This window comes from Lycium ferocissimum, chromosome 6, assembly GCF_029784015.1.
Source record: "Lycium ferocissimum isolate CSIRO_LF1 chromosome 6, AGI_CSIRO_Lferr_CH_V1, whole genome shotgun sequence".
NCBI lineage: Eukaryota > Viridiplantae > Streptophyta > Magnoliopsida > Solanales > Solanaceae > Lycium > Lycium ferocissimum.
This window is the reverse complement of record NC_081347.1, coordinates 2,012,678-2,035,591: the sequence shown is the minus strand read 5'-3', so window position 1 is coordinate 2,035,591 and position 22,914 is coordinate 2,012,678. Positions and strand designations below refer to the sequence as shown.

The following is a 22,914-nucleotide window of genomic DNA, read 5'->3' as shown; positions in this document are numbered from 1 at the left end:
TTTTAATACAAAATAGTTATGCTTTATCGAGGCGCATAAGATAGACTTTTTTAATTATGCTATTATTTTTAAAGCAAACCTATTCTACGCCTAGATTTTTTTAAGTGGAAAAAATTAAAGACCACTAATTTGAGGGTTTGGGGGTTTTGCAAAGCTACGTTTTGGTTTTCCTGGGGGAATGGAGTTCGGGTCGGTTTTTTTTGGAGTAAAATGGGTGAATTAAAACATATACTCCAGGTGTTTGAACCAATGGGCCTTTTAGTTTTTTTGCCAATTTGCCGACCGTTGAATTATTTTTAAGCAAAGGATTTAATCATAAAAATAAAAATAAAAACTAAGATTTTGCCAGAGACGGCAGATTTTGAGTTAGAAGGGAAATCCACGCAAAAAAATGTTTTTATGTTTGTTTTGGGCCGTGCACAAAATGTCCGATTTTAAAGGGGAACTAACTCATATATACGCCTCACGCATCTAGTTTGTAGTTGATGTAGCCCACTGTATCATCAGTGTATAGATAATATATATGTTATGTGCATCTATACAGCCTAAGCATCTAGTTTGCAGCCGGTGTAGCCCACTATATTATCAGTGTATAAATAATGTATTTGTTTTGTATAATTATATATAAACATTACATATATAAACATTGTATATGTAACGTATATGCTTTGTATAATCATGTATAAACACACATAACAAACTCAACTTGCAGCGTATAAATAATGCATGTGTTTTGTATAGATATATATAAATATTGCATAGATTAGTTAATTTAGATAAATTAAGTTGAATTTAAAATTATCAGAAAAAAAAATGAACATACTATAAATGACGAGATCAAAATTGAAGAAGGCACAATCTTGAGATATATTCACTTGTAGAAGGGAAAAAAGGTGAATAAAATTGCTAGCCCTATAAAAAGAAAGGGGAAAGATCACACATGCCAACTCGAGGCAAAAAATATATCCGCCCCTGCTCCATTACTTTCATACCCAGAAAAAATTAAAATTATTTACCCGAAATGCCTCCAAAATTATGATACTAATATGGTATATAGATATATTGAGGTAGTCTCATAAAAGACTGTTTCAATCCTTCTCTTAGTCCTCCATGATGCCATCATCTTATATACATATGCTGTGATGGTATCATGGAGGACTGCTTCAGTCCTTCACGAGACACTGCTCAGTCCTCTATGGTACTATCGTGGTATATAAATACATATAGATGATATCATGGAGGGCACCATCATGATAGATAAATATCTCTAATCGTGAAGGAAGGGCCTGGGGCGAGCGGTGCAGGCGACACCATCTTGTACCCCTTGAAAATTAGTATATATAATATTTTGATTTTGATGGTATCGTGAAGGAAGAGTTTTGGGCGAGCGGTAGGTCATGTAAATACTTTGGGCTGGGATGCGCAGAAATGAAAATAATTTGAGTGGGGCATGGGCGAGTAATTAGTTTCGGTCCAATGGATAATTAGTGTCGCTTTCCCTAAAAAGAATGTACAAGAAAAAAGAGAGGGTTTTTAGCCCACTAACAGCAGTTACAGTGCATGAAATTTAATCTAATAGTTGGCAAAGAGAAGAACAAATTCGTACTGTAATTCCTCACAAACCTGGAAGCTTCAATATCGTATTCCCGAATAAACGTACATGTTGGAAAAAACTTAGAAAATGGAAAATTAACAAGAAGTAAGCAAGGAATGGCATTTTATTTATTTTTTGATATTTTTTTATTACCTAGGGGGAAGGGAAGGGGAAATGAGAAAGGATAATATGAGATTTGAACCCTCACCAACAAGGTGAAAGTTTAGGTAGCCAACCAACTGAACTACTAGATCAGCAAGGAATGGCACTGATATTGGGCTACACGGGTAATAATTAAAGAGTTTGGTCAAACTGAGTAAGTTAGATCGTGACGAACGGTATGATACCGTAGTTATCTCGATTTTAAGGGCTCAGCTGCACTAGTTCCCCTAATTTGTGCTGGTCTTTAATTTTTGTCCCTCATAACAAACAATTCTTTAGTTTATATTTTCGCATCATAATATCCAACAAGTTATGGCTCGTGCTCTTGAAGCACTTATGCGCCACTAGGAATAAGTTCGATTGCTAATGAGCAAAAATTAAAGACCAGACCATTTGAAGGGAAAACCGTGCAATTTCTTCTTAATTAGATGGGTGTTTGGATGGATCCACCAATGTAAGAAATGCAATGGGCCTTTTAGTTCTTTTGTTCTTTTTCTGCCCGAAGCGCACTAATATCTGATTTTAGGATCGCTATTTAATGCATAGTCGCGGTTAATAAGGCATTATAAGTTTAGCCACTCAAAATTAACTTCACACGTATGGGACTGAAGTAGAAAAAATTCGAGTGTAAGATTACAAACTTCACAAAAACGAGTGTGAAGTTAGACTTGCCAAAGCTGAACTCCAGAAGAAGATTTGGACAAGCTAACTTCATAAGTAATTTGTCCGAAGTTTTGGATGGCAAACCTTTTTGTTTGAACATAGGCCTTCATTTATGTAAAAGTTTGGTCTGGTAGTCGAAACTCCAGATCCATATGTTTAAAGTTTGGGACTGCTAGACCTAACTTCATACACCAAAGACAAATCAATATCTTCTTGCTGGTCATTCTAGTGATGGCTGGGACATTGAAATAAAATCAACCACTCATCATCCTCCATCTTTTCATGTAGCTCTAGAAGAGGTAAACGAAATAATAGAAAAGACTTGTAGGATATCGATAAGGATTCTTCATCATAAACAATAACTCATTTTGGTACTATACTACAATGAATCACGTTGAAACTCATTTATGTATTCAACTTGTTAGCTAGATATATTATTATCTTCATTAAGTCCCATGCCAGCATCACAATAAGCAACTCGTGCCGCACCTTTACCGTCAAAATCATCATTCAATCAACAGCTACGGAGAAGAAGAAGAAACAGCAGAGGAGCAAACAGACTTTGTCTAAAATTTATCCACACTAGCTACAAGCTAAATAATATGAGAAAATTGAATATAGTTTAAATAGCAGAATCAGAACTTTCTGCTGGATGATTTTTTATTTTTTTGGTCTCGTGATGACATACGGCACGAGAATAAACAGTGACATTTGTTACGTTTTAAATTGGGATATCTTCGCATGAAAAGTTTGAGATATTGCTTTCACTTGGTTGTACTAGTGGTGATGATAGAAATAAGTAATAGGGTAGCTCTAACGGACTAAAAGGTCACTTCAAGCTGTACAAATTTAAATGGTTAAAACAGTTTGAATTCTTAAAAGATATGGCAATTGTATATAATTAATATTATTAGTGGAACGGAGATAAATATACGGAATTATCCTTCAAGAACTGGAGAAATCAGTCTAATATTTTCTCAGAACATGTAAAAGTTGTTCCAAGCTGCTTTCATTCACGACTATGCAACAGAGCGAACGATGTAAATGACATGTCAGAAACTTCAAATATCTCATAGCTGCAATTTACATTTCAAGATAGTCCACAATACCAATGACAATTCTTCGCCCCCGTGGGATTGCAGAGCATTTTCAACTTGCGTTTAAGCAGTAATAACAGCTAAGAATTACATTTCCTTCTCGTCACTTTGCGAGGCTGTGCTTTACAAGCAATCAGAATGCTATTTCCAACGAAAATATGTTTAATCAAGAATTTCTATGCTAATCTCGTTTCAGGGCCTTTGTAATGAAGGCTTTTGAAATTACTATTATAATGTATGACAAAACTGTAACAGTTGCACCTAACAGCAGAATCCAACTGTCAAATCTAGTGTCCTGGACTGTGTAGACACGAAGCCTTATTGTATCCCAGTTACTTTCTGTCCAAACGGGGTCAGCTGCTCCCATCGTATCGGAGGAATTATGAGGCAACACCTCCCAAGTTTCAGACTCGTACTTCAATCGAGTTGAGTATGCTGGGACATACCTGAAATTACATTTGATAGATAAGTTCAGTGCAAGAGCATGTATAGCACTAATCAACTATCAAGAAACAAAAAGCGGTGTAAATTACATTATGAGGACAGCCTAATCAGCCTAGAAAACCAGTTACTGAACCAACAAAAGCATATACATGGAAAATCATCATAAGTTTCCCCCAACTTTTTGGAAATATTCCAGAGTTACCCTTTTCCTTGTTTTGTTGGAACGAATTGGCAAGCTGACAAAACCGTCTATGTTTTTTTATCAGCCAATGGAAGTCAAAGTAGTACAACAAGCGTACGACTGAAAGAACAGATCAGGCTTCGCGTTGCTTCATTATTTTAAGCAAAGGCTTTTAAATATAAGGCGGAATGAGCTTAAATTTCAGTAAATTAAGATTGTGGAACTACCTGGTTGAGGAAATGACACAGACACCCTTCCCATCTGTCTCTGCTTTGACACACATTTCACCATTGCCGCTGCAGCCCTTCGGACAAGCAGAGCTCGTATTCTTCAAAGGAATAGCTGTTTTATCTGCCAGAAAATTCCACAGAAATCGAGGAACATCCCCCACATTACCAGGATACGGCTGAGAGGAAGGTTCCCCCAGGACGACTCCCACATAATGGCTTGGGCAACTTGCAGAAGGAGCGATGTAGCGATTTACCAGTTCGCATGATAAGCCAGGTTCACAACTTAGCAAGCAGCCAAGAAGTTCTTTAACCAAGGAGGCATTTATGTTGATGGTATTCAAAACTGAATTATTTATTTCCTTCTTATCACTGGCTAGAATGTACAGACTTCGGGCAACAACAGAAGCGGCAGCTACTATGGCTGAGGAGTTTATATTTGCTGCTAACAGGGAAAAAATATTTTAAATTGGAAAACGTTATGTGATTCTACAACACTATGAATTAATCCAGACAAAGGCAAGAAATCCAAAGAGTGAAATAACAACTCACATAGACCATCCAAGTGGCTGTGATAGAACTTATTTGTGAAGGTAGCATCGAAGTCTTCAAGGACTACCCCAGAAGTCTCTGGATTCTGTTTAAAAGAAACAATAAATAAGCTCCCAGCCAGACAAAACAGACTGCTAAAAGTCTTCATTTATTTATACATTTTCCACTCTTTTCATTGATAGTAATTGATTCTCTTTCATCAACAACATTCCTGCAGTCCTCCATAAAGCCTTTCATTAATATCCAATAATTTGCATATCGGTGTTGCTCTTCTAATGTTCATTATCGAAACTTCTGCTCATACTCTAGTAACTCTATTCTAAAGCAATAAAGGAAGCGCAAACATCATTCAGATATTACAAGGACGTTACCAATTGCATTATTCCCTTCATCCATTTTCCTCCACCATCCTATTCCTCTGCCCAGCACCCTCACCCTCACCTCGGGGACAACCACCACCACCACATCAGAGTTCAATTTTATTTTATTTTTTAAAAAAGCAACACGACAATGGAGCATAGGCGATTTCAATGCGTAGGACGAACCACAAAAAATCATAATAAGATGCAATTCATGAATACACGATATAGAAGAAGAGAACTTTACCAGGAAAACAATAGGATGCTCTTTCTTAACAAGCTACACCCAAGCTTAATTTAGCATAAAAGCCTATTATGTAAGCCCAAAGGGGCAGGCTCAAGAGCTGGCCCAGATCATAAGCCACTAAAATTTTGAAAAAGCCATACATATTTACTACAATATAATACAGTGCATCAAAGAACTTAGCACAAAATACTAATAGCAACTTTACCTTGTGAAAAGAAAAAGTAATAATGGCAACTGAAACGGACAATGCAGGACTTCTTTTTGTTTTCTTTCTTTTTTTTTTTTTTTTTTTTTTTTTTGAGGTAAAGGTAACTTTATATTCACACAAAAAATTCATCATTCAAATGTGATGAGGTGGGATCTTACAACCCACAGTGGGCAGATGTTATCTTCAAAAAAAAAAAAGAAAAAGTTTACAGTTATCCTATGAAATCAACTAAAGCAGAAACTAACCCGTACATTCTTTCTGTCTCTTCTATCTTCATATTATTTATGATTTGTAATTTCCTTTTAAGGAGAAGGTGCATTGGGCAGATCAAATTGAAGATCATGGAAGACACAAAGAAAATATACCATCATTTATAACAGAAAACTGGGGCATTTTCACCAACCTTCTTCAGAAATGACATCAGTGAGGACGGGGGTAACCCCGGATTTGATTTACTTGCCCTTGAGATCTTAATGCTTTTAGTCTTAAGCGAACCTAGAGCATCCTTGAGGGCACTTAAAGTTCCATTTGTGCCACTCCCCTACAAAAGTGAATCATGTAACAGTTTGTGAAATATTAACCATGGTGATTGAAGAATCACGTCTTTGAATATTAAGCAGAAAGATAAAGAATGACTAAATAAGAAAGCAACATAACTGTGGTGAGGATAGATATAAATCGTTTTGAAGTTCTTCAATATCCAGGTAGCCGTGTGTTAATAATTTCAATATTTAATTCCCATGAAGCATATAGGATTTAGGACTGATATCTATACATATGATTGACATACTTTCACAGCTTAAACATACCACCAAGACGAGAATACAGGAAATCATAATGTAACTAAACAATTATACAATTTTTTGATAATTCTAAAACAATTATACATTTTCGTAGCAACTTATTTAAAAAATCATTATCATAAATAATTATATACTTTCATGGTAGACTAACGCGTGCAACAGCAAAGAGGAAAGCACATATTTGATCCAATTTAATAAACAAATTAGCAAGCACGAAGAAACCTTACCTTTGTACTATGAGCAAAGAATGTTTTATCATCCTGAGCGAAACCCATTCCAACTGATCCAATTTCAAGAACCTATACAAACAAATTCGGATATAACAGCAGCATAAATGGACATGCACGATCTGATTAGTGGTCTCTCAATACATTTTTATAATAACACAACTTGTATATCAAACATATCAAACATATTTTATATAGAACTAAAAGGATCCACCTAATATTAATAAACTAATACATGTTAAATTTTCACGTTTATTCAATAATAGTGGACAAAGCATAGCTAGAACGTGCTGGAATGGCTATACAATCAACAACACAACTGATGGGGATAACATTCAGCAGAAAGAAGAGATTATTCGTAACAACTTAAGATTTACTTGTTCTGTATTCAGACCCTGAGGTTGAATGAGTAGTTCTCCGAAATATTTCTAACATCTATAACTCTCTTATGCCAATAATGACTTCATAAGAAAGATAATACATGTCATTTTCAAGTTTACATCGGATATAAGTAGTTTGACCATTAATGCATTCTCGGAAAATTTTGTGCAACAAAAAGATATACCGTTTCAATTAGTGCCAAGTCAAGTCCACTAACAGCATCAGAATGTTGATCAAGCTCAAGAAGAAATCTCCTACTGCCAAGGTAGCCCCAGGCCTCCCCGGTGAAAACAGCAAATACAAGCTGCAGAAGGGAAGTGTCGCAAAACGTGCATAGTTGTGGTTACTAAAACAAGAAACGCTTAAATAATTAGCACAAAAGCCTGTATATTGTTGTAACTGAAGATTATCTCACAGGAATTGCACTACATAGAGTGCTCAGGGCTTAGATAAAGATATAATGCACTAAAACCAGAAGCCGAGAGGAAAATCAAAACACTTGGGGAAACAAGTACAATAGGCATGTTAAACAATTAACAATATGTCCACCTGTTTATCAAGGTCCCCCAAGCCATCAACACGTGAAAGAGCATCAACCACAGCCAGCAATGAGATCAACCCCTAGAGAGAAGTTTGTACATATGATACATGGTATTAAGAAAACATAGAAGTGCAACGAGCTTCTAGCTTTGAGAGTGCAGGAAAATTGAACAAAGCATAATTAAAAAGTCCACAAAGACAATGATACAAATAGCATCTGAGAAGAAGCAACTCACAGATATAGGTGAATCTGCACCAACACTTTTGTCACGAAAAAAGGAAGCCGCATCCATAGAAGCCACAGTCAATATCATAGGCTTTACCTTCTTTGATGATGAGACGACTATTGGTGGTAGCGCTGACCAGACACTGCCATTAGAAATTACACATGCTATAGGTAAGATATCGAGGTAAATTCTGTAGGGAAGAGTTTCAGAATCGACAAACAAGATAATAACCTATGCATCAAGAACTCGAGAAAGGCATAGCAAAGACAAGAACATTTTAACATTCAGTTGTCTGTGAAACTAGAATACAAGATTCCATGTGTGCACCACTATAAATTACAGGAAGGTCGGATAACAAGATACAGAAAGAAAACATCCACCCAGGACCAGGAGATGCAAAGCCAGTACCACCCACCTGGCCACCCATGCAAGCCAAAAAATTTCAAATCAAATATAAAAGATTCCATCAAGAAAATAAAGAAATACTAGCAGGATATCCCAAACTGTACTATTCTACCATCAGCTGAACAAGGAGTGGTTTCCTCTTATTTAATTTTACTTTATTATGAGTGAACAACTCAAGAACACCAAATATAACAGTATCAACAATCACATAAGAAACCAAAGAAAACTAGAAAAGATGGTAAAGATGGTAAGTGCAAACAAATAATCACATCTGCATAAGATACCTTATATAATACTCAAAATGTCAAGGTCAAAACCATACTCATGATATTAATATTATCCTCTAAAGATGTCTCATATTTAAATTTTTTTTATAAGGAAAAAACCAAGGTTAATCAAAGATAATCCTTTACTAAAAATGTCTCGTATTTAATCTGGTTCTAGCTGAGAAATTAAAAAGGAAATGGATAGTTGTTCAATCTGTTCAAATGTACAATGAGTATTTTAACAACTAGAGAATTTGGACAGAATCTCACCTGTACCCACCCAATGGAAGGCAAGTCTGTTCTCTAAGACAAGTTTCTGAATCCCGAGTCCCAGACTTTGTTGTCTGATAAAATAACACAATATGGGCAAGTTTCATAAGTAAAATATCAGATACCTATCCAGGAATTTTTAGGACTATATCCAAATCTTTAGCGACATGAAGAATCTTTAACCTGCATCACAAGATCAAAGTCGGCCACATCAACAGTGTATGATTTCTTTCGCTTCTCATTTCTCAAAGCAATCTGCACCACATAACAAGCAGAATATATGTTAATGAAAATGTTTGTGGACACTTTCATTTCAAAATATTTGTCACCCTTCTTCACGCAGCCAGAATATAATGACAAGTATCTTTGATACCCTCGCCTTTGATACCCTCGCCCTCCAATTTTTCATTAATTACTTTGAAGACAATAAGGTCTATTGTTTGTTGACATACGAAACACCTTTATAAAAAAACATTGGGGAAATTTAGGATGGAAAGAGTTCTAGAAGAAGTTAGTAAGCATCCAATATAAGGCACTCATAAATCATAATTAGTAATTACTATAGTAACTAAAGAAAAAGATCTTATGGGCAAATTAAATATGGAGAAGAGATTTACAAAGACAAAAGACATAACAAACCTCTTGCAAGGCCACCGTGCTACTATTTGAAAGCAAAAATACAGGAAAATTGTAAGCCTTCCACATCAATCCAGATCCCTGCAAGTTGAGAAATGACAAACATTTACTTTATCTTACAGGTCCACATAATGCAAAGTTGAATAAAAGGATGAGTCGTCTACAAGCGATTGTAAAAGCATGTATTTATTTATTTTGATTAATTTGTTTCCGTTGCATATAAGATGCATACAAAAGATATTGAACCTTATACAAGAACATAATTCTTTACAAAAAGCATACAACCGAGTAGAATATCGTATTGCTCTAGGTAAAAGGACATTGATGACAAATTTCTAAATGATTATCCCCTATTTCATCCTTAATGAACCATAATCTTAGTGCACATAAATTACAGGGGAGCATTCCAGTAATTGGTTTAGAGGTTTCTTTTGTTAAATCATCAAGAAACCAACAATAAAGAAAATAAAAAGAAACTTCGGCGTACTGTTTCAGTCAAACTTATAGATTAATCCTTTGGCTCAACATTAAACAGATCAAAACTAAAAGTTTTGAAAAAGGAACCATATAATTCTTGGGATAACAGTGACAACGTGCATCATGAGGAGCTTGTAGATTTCATTTAGCGTACATCAAGCATTAAGGAACTTTACATAGTATTATCTTTGTAGTTTTCTGCCCTTCGATTATCTGCTGCTATCTGCTGTCTCTTGTACTTCGTTTATCGCATTAGTTTGCTGCAGGTACTGTTACTTTTCTTCATATTGCTTATCTATAGTATTTTGCCATGGCTTCTTTACTTTCGTCAATTCTTATCTGAACCTTTTTGTCATGTTTTCTTGAGCCAGAGATCGTTCGGAAACAGCTTCTCTACCTCCCAAGGTAGAGGCAAGGTCTGCGTACACTCTACCCTCCCCAAAAGCCACTTGTGGGATTAGACTGGGTATGTTGTTGTTGTTGTTGCAAGCATTAAGGAACTTTAATGGTATATTGATATGGCAGCATAGCGCAAAAAGGAAAGCAGAGGAATAACTGGTGTTAAATTTGCGTTTAAAATGCAGCATTGTTTCATGTTTTTTAATAATCAGTCAAACAAACAGAAGCGTATGATCATAATAGTTCTCCACGACATACAGTTGGGTTCCATTCAAACTTGCCACTTTGATAAGGAGCGAATTCAGCTTGAGGAAACTTTTTGTCAGGGGAAAATCCTGTAAACGAGAAGGACCATAGTAACTATCCAAATCCTTCGAAAGAATAATAAGAGAAAATGACAGAAGTACTTACCTTTTAAGCCATTTGGAAGCTGAGAACCTGATTCAACTAATACACCAACAACATGCCTAGAAAAATCTGTATCATCCGATAACCTGAAACACACCACACCACCTGAAATCAATCAAAGATAGAATGCTGTGCCCATTGTGCTTAGGCAGAAGCTCTACAGAGCTTAAAACTTGCACACTTATCAGATGTATGAAAATGACATCTCCATCCAATAAAACATTTTTCTTTTCATTTTCTTTTTTCTGGAAAAGGATTTAAATTTTGTGTTACCCTATGATGCATACACATCATCAAAAGGCAAATTCGATGTTGACACAAAAGTTGGATCTCATTGTCTAAAACATGCATACTCATGAGAAGTTACACCTCGCTCATATGCCCGACAAAGGCCAAGATGCTATAAATGGCAGTGTTCACCCTTTACCTAAACGAAATTATGAAGCTGCTGCTCTCTGTCAACTGAATATATAACTAAAGAGTTGTCAACAAATTATAGCATCTGATGTTTGATATGCAATATAAATATTCTGTAGAATACAGAAAACTTTATTAGCCTCTATCATGTCCAAAGTATGCAATTTAATGGACCTACTTCAAATAAAATGCAAGAAGTGAGCCACCGTCTAACAATGTGCTACATCTGTCCTAATAACTATCTTAGCAAAACATAACTTGTCGTTTTAGGCGACCACTAAGTAGTTGTTCCTCTTCAATTCATTGTCACTCTCTAAACCAAGAGCCCCCCTATGGTCTACTCCTCATCACTATAGCAAACATGACCAAAACTTATAAATACAAAATCATCACATCAGTTGAAAGAAAGTTACTTGTTTTTTGATAAGTAAACTTTTTATATAAACAAAGGAATCACAAAAGGATTGTGCAATGGGTTACATCTGATTTTTACAAATGAGTCAGAATCCACATCCAGGAATATGACATAAAACTCAGTTCGATCTAGTCTAACATGAGAGGTACCTGAGGAAATCTTAAAAGCTATCTACATCGTATACATTCTGCATGTTGCCCCAAAAAGCTAATATACATAAGACATTGAATTTCTGTTTGTGGATGTTCTCTACTTTGTCTTCAAAACATCTGATATTTGGCAATTGGGTATGACTATTTTAGTCTACTTCATGCTTCAAGTTTAGCACATTATAAAAATCCTCTAACACTGGATTAAAAAGAATCTTGTAAAATAATTTTTCTTTTTGGGTGCGTAGTCTTTCTCTATGATATAAGGTCTGTCATTTTAAAGTAGTTTTGCCTTCAGCAGTTGGGATATATGGTTTAAGGGGTGTGGCTTATATTAACTGATGGGGAATGATTTTCCGGATTTTCATCGGCACATTAGTTCTCCTGGCAGCAGTGGTTCTTTTCCCAGTTTCCTATATCTAAAGCCTCTTGGAATGACGAGTGTAACTGCCTGGAAAACGATGGCTTTTTATAACACTGCTATCTACAAGGTAAGATTCACTTCTAAATTAGTTCTAAAAGAAGGTTCCTTTTTGAGCTTGAAGGTAAAAAAAGACAACATTAAGAATATACATTATCTTTTAGGTTTTAATTTACAATGTAAAGCCGAATTGGTGCATTTACCTATCCTCGTTGATCTCCAGCTTCCGAACCCGAAGAAAGATGATGAAACTTGGTGCATAAATGTCAACAGAGCTAGTGTAGGATCAGATGAGGTGCATATCTAAAGATGGTAAGATGTTTCTTTATCTGGGAAGTTCTAAAATTCTTTTTGACTCATCGCGCTAAATACAAGCAGGGGGTCAAACAGTTAGCCATCTATAGAAAAAGTTCATTTAAAAACTGGAAGATTTTGGAATTATTTTTTCCTCCTATTTGTTTGATAGGTCAACATTTGCTATCATCTGGCAATTCAATTGATCAATCTATACCAAAAATAAAGAGAGTATAAAGTGCACATTAACCAGAATTAAAGAGTGGAACAGTTTGATGTACTGCAACTCCATTAACCATTCAAAGAGGTTCAACTGTTTGGCAAATGTGGGAAGGAATTTTAAAGTAAAATGCTAAAAAGAAAATAACTTTTACATCCAAAGGAAGGCCGAAGATACACAATCTTGCCCAAAAACATTACAAAGAGAGAGATTTACATACCTTGCAAAAAGATCCTCAAATTGATCTATAGACACTAGTAATGCAGATGGCTCAGTCAACTTATTCGCAGTCTTGAACCTAGTAACTGGAGCAACTATGTTGGCACGCCCAGGGTCTAGCCATGCACAAGAAGAGTTAGACAAGAAAATTAAAAGCAGATGAGACATTTCGTAGACCAAGAAAAATGCAACTAAACGCATACTTCGTACTTGAACAACCGATCTCCCCTGAAAGGTTAAGCAGCCGTACACATGGATACCCGTCAATGGCCATGTACATTGATTTCTCAAGATCAGGAACTGACTGGAAAGAGTTCACTTGGTCTGAAGCTGTTCAAATTAATAAGAAATTCAAAAACTTATTATACAAAAGTATCGCTAAGAAGATAAAGGAATGAAGAAAGACATGCATTCAAAGTCAATTAAGTTGGCGCTCCAAATAGAACTCTGCATCGGAAAATGCTTTCTGAAGTGAAGGGTTAAATGACATAAAGTGCAGCTTCTAGATTCTTCCTTAATTTAGCACACACAAACTCAAAATCCAACCATAGCCATGCTCCTTAGAACGATAAAAAATCCCAATGTTGTTTTGCGAGCATTGTTATGGATTTCCGAAGAAGAAGAAAAAACCCCGAGATTCACAAAACTCTTTTCATAACTTAGCTGCATTAGCTGCCTTTCTTATTAATTTAGTTACGCTCCAGCTTAACAGAAGGCTTCTTTGAAATAGTTCTAAGCTCATACTTAGTTAATTTTCAGCTATAAGCTAAACTCTACATCTGTACTTCAGTAGTTCAGTTATCATAAAATCAATTACTTTTTTCTTTTTTACCAGCTTAGTGATTTGTTAATTTGATTGGCAACAAAAATTAATCAACGTATCTATCAAACAGTAACATTAACACCTCATTGAAATAGTTCCAAACTCATAATTAGTTAATTTCCTGCTATAAGTTAACATCTACATCTGCACTTCATTTATCATAAAATCAATTACTTTTTTCTTTTTTACCAGCTTAGTGATTTGTTAATTTGATTGATAACAAAAACTAAACAACATATCTATCAAACAGTACCATTAACACCTCACTGAAATAGTTCTAAACTCATCATAATTTGTTAAGTTTTTCGGTTATAAATTTGTTAGATAACAAAAATTAATTTAAAAACTGCACTTCATTTACATACTTAGTTTAACTATAAAATCACTGCACTTCATTTACTATAAAATCAATTTTTTTTCTTGTTTCCAGCTTAGTATTTTTGTTAATTTTTGTTAATTTGTAAAATAGTTCTGAACTCATAATTAGTTAATTTTCGGTTATAAGTTAAAAAAATTAATAAAATAACATTTTTGTTATCTATCAAACAGTAACATTAACACCTCATTATTGTCAAAAAAATGTATTCTTTTCCGCGGCATTGAGTAAAACTTCAAAAAATAAAGAATAAAAACATATAATACAAAAATAATTATAAGTGAAGTTGTTGTTGTTGTTGTTGTGAAGCTTGTAGAACACTAAACCCTAGACCATGAACACGGTTCATTTACCATAAAATCAATTTTTTTCCCTCATTTTTGCCGGCTTAGTGATTTGTAATTTGATTGATAACAAAAATTAATCAATATATACATCAAACAGTAACATTAACACCTTATTATTGTCAAAAAAACGTAGTATTTTCCTCAGCATTGATTAAAAAAAAAAAACTATATATACAAAAATAATCGGAGTAACCTGAGAAAGAGATGCAAAACCGAGCAAATAAGTAAATAAGAAATACGAAAAGCTTTGAATTATCCATGGCGGAAGTGAAGTTGTTGCTGTTGTTGTAGTGGAAGCTTCTAGAACACACTAAACCCTAGACCATTGACCCGGTTCGGTTCTCTCCGGTTCAGAGCTTGCGTTTTCTAAATCCGGTTCACTTAGATGTTGATTAATCGGAGAATCGGAATATTCCGGTGATCGGAGATAATTGAACGGCGACGATGAGCTGGAGTTTAGTGCTACTCAATTTTTTGAAAATGGACGACAAGGGGAAATAATAAAAATGCTTTATTACGTTAACCTCCTGTGTAGTTTTTCATATTATATTTATCTACCTTATGGCTCTTTTATTATTGCTTTAGTCCCATTATTGGGCTCGAATTTTGTGGAATAAAAATCCTTCCTACTCCCAGTTTTTTTTTTTTAATTAATTACTTTCTTGTCCCAATTGATTTGTTTACGTATTTCAATTTTCTTTTTTTTATTATTGCTTTAGTCCCATTATTATTGGGCTCGAATTTTGTGGAACAAAAAAAAAAAATCACTTTTTTTTTGGAATTTCCCACTTGTGTTTTTAAATTTAATTACTTTCTTGAAATCCCAATTGTAAAAAAGTAAAAAAATTGAAAAATAAGTTTTTCTCTCTCTCTCTCTCTCTTTAAGTTGTATTAATTAACTTGCATTTTATTAGTGAAAAAAGTGAAGAAAAAAAATATTAAAGTGAATGAAAAGACAAAAACTGAGACTACATTGAGTCGGACAGGCCTAATCTCAATGCACGTCCTCTTCTGTACTACTGATCAGCCCTTGCGTTACATAGGATACAATCTGCTAGCTAATCTCTGAACCATACTACCTCGAATAAGCACCTCATGTATTGCCAATCTAGCTATCACTTCTAGTTGTCTTGTAGTCTCTGAAATACTATTCTATTCCTTTCTTGCCACACATAATAGACTGTTGCAACTAGCGACATTCTATATATGGTGGTGGTTGCATTCTTGCTTCTTCTTCTGTCAATCATCCAGAGTATCTCCTTTTGCCATTCCGTAGGTGCTCTATCAATGTCGTTCCAGGTGAGCAATGAGGTATTTTTGTTTTAAAAAGCCTCATAAGAGGTTTATTCAGATTATGACTATTTTAATTTTGTAGATATTTTCTTTAAAAAAAAAAAATTAAGTAGTTTGACTGTGGTTTTTCAAGCATATTCTTCCCCTTACAAATCCAGATATATAAAAAATAACTATTCAAACACATTTTTCTTTTTGTGCAAATTTCTTTTCCAACAAAAAAAAAAAAAAAAAAAAAAAAGAATCAGCTCCTCATCTCATTTCATATAATGATATTAGATGTGAAACTTAAAATATTAGTTTGAGTTATGTGTGATAGAGTATTAAAAATAAAAAAGGAAACACACTAAATTAAATTTGAAAAACATTAACAGTATTAGTTTTTTTTTTTTCAACAAATTCATACTTCACATTTTAATTTGATAAAAAATTCTCCTACAATATTACTCGAGAAGTCTTTTATGTATTTTAAAATGAGAAATTAGTGAATTTAACCAATAAGACGGGATAAAAACGGTGTGTAGCTACAAAAACGTTGGTAAGTACTTTTTTATTTTTAACCAAACGTCTCGAGTTTGAATCCCAAAGTGAGATCACTTTTATAGGGAGATACATATACCTGACTTTCTAATGTGAATTCAAATTAATACGACCCAAAGTGGACACAAAAACCAAAATGATATATTTTCTCAACTAAATCAAAACTCGAGTGGACTAAGAGTAAATTTACCCCATTAATTAGGGACCGAACCCGAAAAACAAATATCAACCCGGCCCACTCGAACCCATGAAGGAACAGCTAAAACAAATTTCGAATTTACGAAGAACAAGAATTGAAATCACATTAGAAGATTAAAGCGCAATAATCTATCAACCCTAAACATCAATTCTGCTAATCCACAAGTAAGTAAGTTTATAATTTTTAATCTTATAATTTTTAATCTTGTAATTTTTAATCTTACATTTAAGTGCCTGAGTTTTTAGTTCAATGAAGTTGAAGTGTACATACAATTTTATTTTTCTGTCACATTCCATTATTTGAAACTCTCAGTAATAGGCTTAATATTTTTTTTTTCCCTCAATTGAGAAAAGAATTTGCTGAATTTATTGCACGTATAACCTTTTTTTTTTTTTTTTTTCCTAGAGGAAGATTAGCAAAAGGTGTTTATTTTAATTGTATTTGTCTTTCGGGTTTTTGAGCTAGCTGGATTTTATCGAGTTTTATTTGCAATAGGGTGTGTTTGGTATGACAGAAAATGTTTTCCAAGAAAATATTGTGTCGAAAAATAAGTAATTTTCCTACTCATTTACCTGTGTTTGGTAAGCAAGTTGGAAAATGTCATTTTAAGAGCATTTGCATATGTATACATTCCAAGCAAATAACTATGAGGTTTTTGAACTCGGATTGCAATTATGAGGTGGGGGTGGGTGGATAGTGGGGGGGTGGGGGCAGTGGCGGAGCCACAGCCTGGCAAGGGTGTTCAACCGAACACCCTTTGCCGAAAAATTATACCATGTAGACATGTCAATTATTACGTATTCTAGACATTACATATTGAACACCCTTAATATATAGATTATATGAATTCAAACACCCTTGATAAAATTTCTAGCTCCGCCACTGGGGTGGGGGTGGGTTGGGGACATATTGGTGTGTTTTTATTGATCCAGAAAATGTATTCCCTCAAATTTTTAAGGAAAACATTTTTCAAGAAATTTGGTGCAATCAAACAAGGGAAAACTGGAAAACATTTTCCGTCATACCAAACACACCCTTATTGTTTGATCTGCTGTATTTACAATTAGAAACATTTCGCTGAAAATTTTCAGGCCATTTATGCACTTCTTCTTTTCCATATGAGAATTAGCAGAAGTGTTTGTTTATTCTTTTATTTTATTTTCTTGCTGTTTTTGATTAACTGAACTTTACAGTGTTCTATTTATAATTGGAAGGTTTTCCCCCCCCCCCTTTTTTTGTGAAAAGATAGAAACTTTCTGTATCTTTTCTAATTTTTCAGATGAAAATTAGCAAAAAAGTGCTTTGTTATTGAATTCATTTACTTTTTGGGTTTTCTTCTAACTTTATTTTTGGTGCTGTATTAACACAGAGCATTGCAATGGATAAGAGAGCGTTATACCGGGCAAAGCTGAAGGAGCAGAAGCAGAAGCGAATTGATTCCCCTCTTGTAAGGTATTACAGTCAAACCTCTCTATAACAGGGTCGTCTGTTCCGATATCTTTTGGCTGCGATAGTGAAATGTTGTTATAGAGAACATATAATATACATAGCATGAAAATCGGTTCCACAGAAAACATGGTTGTTATAGGGAAATGTTGTTATAGAGATGACTGTTATAGAGAGGTCTGACTATATGTACAAGGGAGTCTCTATAAAGTATATTTTTGTATATTTTCATTTCTTGGTGTTAAGTTATGGCTAGTAAACAACTAAATTCCCTTTAAAAAATTTATGTACGACAACAAGCTTTCCGGAAAAAGTTTTTGCCATCGGAAGATAGATTGAGGCATTCAGCATCTGGAAACTCAATTCTTTTTTTGAAAAGGTAAAGATAAGAGTAAAGGGGATCTGGAAACTGGATGCGTAATGAGTAGATAGTGTTGATGATTTTGTTGATAGTTATAGCAACATGTTGGTTTCTAGAATTTAGCCTATTGCTTGGTTTCTAGAATTTAGCCTATGCTTTCACCTGCATTTGCTTAATACCCAAATCAGTGTGTATGTGTGTGCTCTTTGATTGTGGGGTGGAATCAGTTTTGTGTTTCAAGGTCGAAGTTCTTATCTGCATTTGAGTGTAATGTTAATGCGGTATTTGTTGTATTTGGTCTTTTACATGATTGGACATGATTGCAACCTATACTTAAGACGGTTTTGTATTTACAATCCTAGTTAAAGGTGCATTGTTGTCTAGTTTTACGACATGTATCTTTGTATCATGTCAACAATGATCTGGCTTTGTTAATGTAGAGTTGTCAGCACTAACTTTTCCCAAGTCCTGTCTTTATAATAAATTGTGTGACACCACAGGTACAATGAGAACGATCAGCCTGTATGTAGAGTGTGTGATGTTGTTCTGAAATCTGAATCACAATGGCCTGGACATCAAGCTTCTCGTAAACATCATGAGGTAAGATCATACTCATTGATTTTTGGTCTTAGCTTTTTGCATACTGGAATTTGGTGCAGGCTAGTCCAAGCTTAGTAAAGTGGTCACCATGTGGTCCGTACCTCTTAAGAAAAAGGTGCTTTCAATCACGCTAAGATGAACACATTAAGTCATTAGTATCCTTCCTTTCTTTTCATTTCTTTTCTTTCTAAATTTGAGGTATCTTTTTTATTTGAGTTAAGCATCAGGTAAAAGCATGTTCTGCAAAAGCTAATTTGGCCATACCAGACTTGGCAGCTTCATAGTCATCAGTTTGCTTCTTTTTTGTAATATAGGGATCTTTCTCCTTCACCATTCTCCAATTAGCTATATTGCTAGTTTACATGTTCATCATGAACTCAGACTTTTGGAATTGGTCTATAATTACATTTGCTTGGGCTATAGTAGAAGTTGCTGTGAATTCATAGGGAAAAAAACATTTCAAGTGGGAGGCTGGTATGAGAAGCAAAAGGACAAGGAATTGATAGGGACACTGTGCTGTGAGTCTAATGCAGGACGATTGTTAGAGGAGGAATTAGAAAGCCTTTTTGGTTTTTTTGGGTTAGGGGACTTACTATAGTTGAATATAAATTTTTTGAACTTTTAGCTAACAGGGAAGTACTCACATGGTGATCCAACCAAATTTTTATGAGTTTTCTGCTGGTCATCAATGTTTATCATGCATGTACTATATAGCCTTTGGTGTGCTTGTTAAGGACCTCTTTAGTTCTTGCTGCTCATCTCCTGTTTTCTCCTTTATATCACACGTAAGATATGTGCTGCACTCTTCCCTGCTAAGACAGATTGTTATGTTTGTACAGGCCATAAATAATCTCAAAGCTAATGCTGCTGCAGCGAAAAACCCAAACAATGTAAAAAGTGAGCCTCCAAAGGAGTTGCCTAAACCCAAGCCTGAAATTCCTGAGGGCATAAGCCGTAAAGAACCTGAACCTTCTGTTGGATTGTCTAAGCCTCGTGCATCATCTATGCTTCCTCCCAATTTTTTTGACAATCAAGAGACAAAGAGACCAAAAATTGGTAAGTTGCCTCCCGTGGGAATTTACCATTTTATATAAACTTTCTGAATAGAAAAATTTAAACAGTGGTTGAAGCATGACTTTATCTTTCAATCCTTCCATGATATTGAAAAGAAAAAGACATTCTATGAGTTTGCAAGTCGTATTCTTAAAATCCACGCACACTGGATGTATGGTGAGTCTTTGGTAGGTCCATTTGTATATGCTTTTCAAATATTTTCTTAAAAGGAAGAATATGTTACTATGAGAGAAAGAGATAAAAGGTGGAGGATAGGGAGAGAAATCAGTAATTCTGCTGCTGTTTGGTGTGCCCTGATCTTGCCTCTCTGTATATCCTTACCTCTGATTAATGTTTATATACTTGGTAATGAAGACTTGGATATTCCAATATAAAAGTTGTATCTCTCTCTCGTTGTCAAGGATGACTTATCTGTTCAGTTTTCATGTTTCAGAGAAAGATTCAGCTAGGTTGGGAGACCATGTACCGGAAAGAGATTCTCCAGTTTCAGATCGAACTGAAGAGGTTGAACCGTCTTTGGCAAGGTCTAGCAGTCAGGGCCTATCTACCTCCAAGAATGCTGAGACTAGAAGCATGGAAAATCAGCGATCTGGTGAAAATGGACCGGTGTCAAAAGTTAGTTCTGGTTCAGACGCTAAGCAGGTCAAAGGAGCTCTCCCTGCAGGTTTCTTTGACAACAAAGATGCTGACTTACGTGCTCGTGGTATTACCCCGGTCAAACCAGATGTCAAGTAAGCTTGGATAACTTGCTATTACTTGCTAAGCAGCCTAGTTCCTTACTCTTTGATTGTTGTGTCTTTAACTGTTTTCCTATTTTTCTAAAACTGGTCGACCTCAGATGGGATCTTTCAAATCTTATCCAACCATTTCTTTAACCTTAACCAGAAAGTCGATTGCTACCCAATATGAATAGACTATCCAAATGAGACGCACCACTTTCTGTGGCAATATAGATGCTGGATAATGGCAGATGCACTCTCTTTCAAAGTCAGAAGAGCTATAAGGCTCATTTCTCTTCCATTTATTCCTCCAACTTTCAAATAGTATACATGTTCTCCTGGATTGCAGCCTAGGCAGCTCCACTACCTCCAGCTTCTTCATGATTACATTTAATTAGATGTGCTGTAATTGTCTTGGTGCAGTGGTGCAATTGAACTGCTACAAGTGCACTTTATTCTGTGAAATGTATGGTCTGCGGACATGCGTACATCCTACCCTCCCTAGACCCCACTTGTGGGATTACGCTGGGTATGTTGTTGTTGTCTGGAAATGTATGGTGGTCATTTCTGTGTGGTGCAATTGCTGAAGCTATTAAGCAGCCTTTGATTTTACAGCTCCGAATGTGACAAAATATAGCTGTTGCATCAGAAGTAAATTTATTCTTTCTATTCTTTCATCAGCTCCTTCGCATTTTGGAGTAGATAACACATCTTACTTTTATATGACTACTGTATTCTCTCAGGGTCTTAACTGATCTAGTCTCAGTCCTTGTGAAACAATAAAGAAGCAGTTCGTTCTTTTTCTATCCTGCTCCCCCTCCTTTTTTTATTTTGTTGGCTCTTCCAGGCAAAAATTGACCTTGACTCTAATGACTTAATTGCAGGGATGAGTACAAAGAATTTGAGAAGTTAATCCAAGAAGACTTAAAAGAGGTTGACAACCGTTTAGAAGAAGAAGAGGTCATCTTTTATTACAAAATAGTTGTTGAGCTTCTGCAAATTTTCTATCCTGTTAAACCATGTTATTTACCCACTCTGCCATTTATACAATGCAGATTGATGCTGCAGAAATGATTGAAGAAGAAGTATCTGTCGAACAGAGGTCAGTTTCTGAAATGATGAAAACTGATTTAGTCCATTTTGAAAATTTTGCTATATTTTGTTTACATGGTCCAAAAGTCAATATAAACTTTTATATTGCATGACTCCAGGGGCTATAGAGAAAGACTGGAGATGTTGAGGAGGAAGAAGATGGAACTTAAGGCTGCTAAATCTTCATTAGGCAGCAAAGAAATTAAAGTTGTAAATAAAGAGTCTAGTGATGACGAATCGTCAAGTGATGATGACAGTGATGAGAATACTGTGGACTGGAGGGCTAAACATTTGTGAAGAAAGTGCTTGCCCGTTTATGCTCGTAATACACATTCTATCTAGTCTTTCCCTCATCGTCGTATTTTGACCCTGTGTCCATAGAGTAGTTCTGTTGCTCCCATGCTAAATATTTGTGCTTTTTGTTGTAGATAACAAGGTTTGCTTACTTCTGCAAGTTTGAGCCAAATTCATTTGTACCTGTACTCTGTTGCGAAGGGATAATGTGATTGTTGAGAAAAGAGGTGGACTTGGTTACACTTTGATTTCAGTAAAATATTGGGGCAAAGGGTTAAGCTTGGCACCAAAGTGGTCGATACTCTCGTTCCGCTGTGCTAAACAAGTCGAGAATGGAAGAAACTAAGAGTGTCATGCTTTGTGTTAAAGAAATTTTGTACTCTTATGAATACGTTTCTAAAATTGTCAGCAAATCTACTTTTATATTCTGGCATGCATGCATAATGAGATAAATGAGGTTCTTCCGTTGCACATATGGAAGGCTTGCAACAATGTCTTATTTGGTATTCATTTTGTTGTACATGTCAAATTTAATGTTATTCTTTTGCAATGGTGAATATAGCCATGAAGTATTGCAGCCAAACGTGGGTTGTGATGCCAAGGGGCTATTCTTTCAGACCCAGTTTAGGTAAGAATATGGACCTTAAATTGTTTAGATTTGGCCTTTGGGTTATTTGAGCCTTGCTGCAAATTACTAGCCATGTCAACAGTGAAAAAATGTAATTAGTTTGATAGAGAACTGTTCAAATCAGATTTATATTTTGGAGAGCTTCATGAATTCGTATTCTTGAAAGATGTAAACATTATATAAACATGAAATAATATCAAGCAACTGCCAACCT

The 22,914-nt window shown here is 35.1% G+C and overlaps 2 protein-coding genes across 5 annotated transcripts; one reads left to right on the top strand and one right to left on the bottom strand.

Moving 5' to 3' along the window:
• Positions 1-3,452: 3,452 nt before the first annotated feature.
• LOC132058871 (nicastrin) lies at positions 3,453-15,004 on the bottom strand. 2 transcript variants are annotated; one of them, XM_059451248.1, is made up of 16 exons: positions 14,648-15,004; positions 13,119-13,238; positions 12,910-13,024; positions 10,777-10,859; positions 10,624-10,700; positions 9,493-9,570; positions 9,037-9,108; positions 8,854-8,927; positions 7,922-8,054; positions 7,695-7,766; positions 7,330-7,449; positions 6,765-6,836; positions 6,138-6,275; positions 4,921-5,005; positions 4,369-4,813; positions 3,453-3,962 (listed from the first exon to the last, which is right to left on the bottom strand). In XM_059451248.1, the coding sequence occupies exons 1-16, from the start codon at positions 14,712-14,714 to the stop codon at positions 3,698-3,700; spliced, it is 2,016 nt and encodes a 671-aa protein (XP_059307231.1). In that variant the 5' UTR covers positions 14,715-15,004; the 3' UTR covers positions 3,453-3,697. The 2 variants fall into 2 exon arrangements, with proteins under 2 accessions (XP_059307231.1, XP_059307232.1); XM_059451249.1 differs by having other exon boundaries at positions 4,369-4,810; positions 14,648-15,003.
• A 1,480-nt stretch (positions 15,005-16,484) lies between these two features.
• Positions 16,485-22,694, top strand: LOC132058869 (protein ABA AND ROS SENSITIVE 1). 3 transcript variants are annotated; one of them, XM_059451245.1, is made up of 9 exons: positions 16,485-16,650; positions 17,858-17,938; positions 18,794-18,893; positions 19,733-19,949; positions 20,401-20,698; positions 21,571-21,646; positions 21,742-21,788; positions 21,898-22,100; positions 22,207-22,694. In XM_059451245.1, exons 2-8 carry the CDS (start codon positions 17,865-17,867, stop codon positions 22,073-22,075), a joined length of 990 nt encoding a protein of 329 aa, XP_059307228.1. In that variant the 5' UTR covers positions 16,485-16,650; positions 17,858-17,864; the 3' UTR covers positions 22,076-22,100; positions 22,207-22,694. The 3 variants fall into 3 exon arrangements, with proteins under 3 accessions (XP_059307228.1, XP_059307229.1, XP_059307230.1); XM_059451246.1 differs by having other exon boundaries at positions 16,485-16,654; XM_059451247.1 differs by having other exon boundaries at positions 16,485-16,658.
• Positions 22,695-22,914: the final 220 nt, after the last annotated feature.